Source organism: Plasmodium gallinaceum (assembly GCF_900005855.1).
Source record: "Plasmodium gallinaceum strain 8A genome assembly, contig: PGAL8A_v1_120, whole genome shotgun sequence".
Lineage (NCBI taxonomy): Eukaryota > Apicomplexa > Aconoidasida > Haemosporida > Plasmodiidae > Plasmodium > Plasmodium gallinaceum.
Genome location: NW_021628278.1, coordinates 9,214 through 12,014, shown reverse-complemented (window position 1 = coordinate 12,014; position 2,801 = coordinate 9,214). Strand labels below are relative to the sequence as shown.

Genomic DNA, 2,801 nt, shown 5'->3' with positions numbered 1-2,801 from the left:
ATAATGTTCTATAAGCGAAACATCCTGAATCAACATACAATGAAACAATTATAATTTTTTTCCATTAGCATTAAAAATAGTTAATCTGTATTTTTTTTAAATTACATGATTAATAAAATAAGCATAAAAATTTCTTCATATATAACATCAACTAATTAATTGAAATTCACAATATTGGAGAGGGTGTATATTTTTTTAAAATGAAAATCTTCCAACTTACATGGTTTTTAGATGGACATACATACACATTATGCAGTTATATTTTTTTTTGTTTATTCTGTTTTTTTTTGTAAAATGAAATATGAGCAAAATAAAAGGATGTACTTTTTTCATGAAGATAAATTAATCATTCATGAGAAAGAGGAATATTTCAATGACATAAATTAAAATACAGAGAGAAAGAATAACACTAAGAGATAATATTTTTATTAAAGATATTATATTTATATTTTTATAAAAGATTTATCATATGTATTTTGCATTAATCTCCTCTTATAAAACCTTTATAAGAAATTAAGAATACAAATTAATTAAAAGCGTATAAAGTGGGATCTTTCAATTTATTTGTTATAAATGATACAATTTAATGAATAAAAAACTATATATAATTACTTTACACAACATGAATCGAATGTCCTATTTCATAAAACATTTACAAACTTTTATGTGAAAGTATATGGAATATTTTTTACTATTCATTATAAATTAACTATTTTTTAAGAAAAAAAGTGATTATTAAATAAAAAGTTACTTTTTTATTTATGATAACTTTAACACTCACCATAGAAGCTCTTGATTATATATAAAATAATTTTATACAAATTAAGAATTTTTCGTAAAAAGTTATTTTAAAATTTTTTAAAAAAAATAATATATAGTTATCAGTAATAAAAATAACTAAAAGTAGCTAAAAAAATATTTTTTTATTACAGTAATTTAATAATTGCATGCTAAAAGATTTTGAAAAGTATTGAACAAATAAATTAATATAGTGCAAATCTGAAATATTTTTGCCAATGTAAATAATAATTTTATTATAAAATAGGAATTTATGTTTTTATTTTCTATTTTATTTTAATATATATATAACATTTAATAAATACATAACTCTTAATAAATAATGGATACATATACATATATGATATTATAATTAAAAGTCTTATCTCTATATATTTTTATTTTTTATCTTTATATAAAATTGTTAAAATGAGTTATCCCTAACTTCTCTTTTTTCTATGAAAATATTAAACATAAATTAGTATTATAATAAAAAAGGTATATATAAATAAATTATATATATATAATTTATATGCTTTGATAATATAAAGCATTTAAATTTTCACATACTTCTGAAAGTCTTAAATCTATAGAGTTTAGGAATTTATTTTAATTTTGTATACTTAAAAAAGTTAAAATACTTTTTATTGACAATATGGATATACAATAAGGTTTTTTGGTAGTTACTTAGATGTTCACTTAAATCATCTGTGGTAATAGTAAATTTTCTATGTTCATTTTACTACTAAATTTTATATTCGAAAAGTTTAATAGCATCCTTTACTGAACAAAATTTTAAATGATGCAATTTGCAATTCCCTGTAGGAGCATTAATAACAAAAAGTGATAAAAATTTTGATATATACAATTTATGAAATCATTAGCTAAATACTTTTAAAAATATTTTGCAATGAAAGTTTATTAAAGCATTATAACATAAATTAACATTTTTTTAAAATTCACATAGAAAATCGAAAACTAAATAAAAATCAAACATTTATATATAAGGAAATGAGTATTTATACTGTACTTATGTACATATAATAATAAGTAAAACATTAAATTTTTTGAAATATACTCCAATACTTTTCTTAGATGAAATCCTATTATTATATTATATCAAGTCGATCTATTGACCTTCCTCCATATCCTGAATCTATTGATAAATTATCCGCATTATAATTTGTCCCACGCTCTTCCCACTACAACGAAAATTGAAAGTCAGCATAAAGATTTTTTTTACATCAATGAACTTTTAATTCAAATATGTATTAAAAAAATTAAAAGCATTATATATATGTTTAATTAATTTTATCTTACGCATATTCTGCAAATATAAATTATCAAAATTACACCTATTATTAGAGGAATTATATTAATTGCTGAAAATGCAATAAATATTTTATATGGCTTAGGATCATTAAGAAATGCCATATGACCAGTGATATTTCTGTTTTCTTCTGGACTCATCTTAAATTTTTTTGTTCATATTTGGTAATTTTCTGTTATTTTAAGAAATTAATCTTGAAACACATATAAATAATGATACGTTATCAATTTTTAAATAAAATGGATGTTTTTAACTTTTTATAAAATAAGTTATAGAAAAGAATATGTTTAAACCCATTATTTCTTAGTTATTTATAAATTTTAATTTTAATTAATACAGTTTTTTTTTATTTATTTTTTTCACGAGGAGCTATTAAAATAATTTAAATTTTGTTTAAGAAGAGATTTTCTTTTAATACAATATGATTTATATAGCTAATTTTTTTTTTTAATGAAGAATATTTCATATATTTTAAATTAATATAAACAATTAACAGAAAATAAAATTAATTAATAATAATGTTTTAAAATTGATTTTAAAGAATTCTTAGCTTAATGAAAGAAAAAAAAGAATAATTAGCGATAATATTTTGTACTATTTTTAAATTTAATAAATATGAAATGGTAAATATTTCTTAAATTAATTTACTTTATTATAGATATAATAGTATCGCATATCGAAGCAATTAATTGAT

At 18.5% G+C, this 2,801-nt stretch overlaps 1 protein-coding gene across 1 annotated transcript; it reads right to left on the bottom strand.

Annotated features, from left to right (window-relative positions):
• Positions 1-1,886: 1,886 nt before the first annotated feature.
• PGAL8A_00449100 (hypothetical protein) lies at positions 1,887-2,247 on the bottom strand (the record flags this gene model as incomplete). Its single annotated transcript, XM_028673240.1, has 2 exons — positions 1,887-1,979; positions 2,098-2,247. The coding sequence occupies 2 exons, from the start codon at positions 2,245-2,247 to the stop codon at positions 1,887-1,889; spliced, it is 243 nt and encodes an 80-aa protein (XP_028529713.1).
• Between the last annotated feature and the right edge of the window lie 554 nt (positions 2,248-2,801).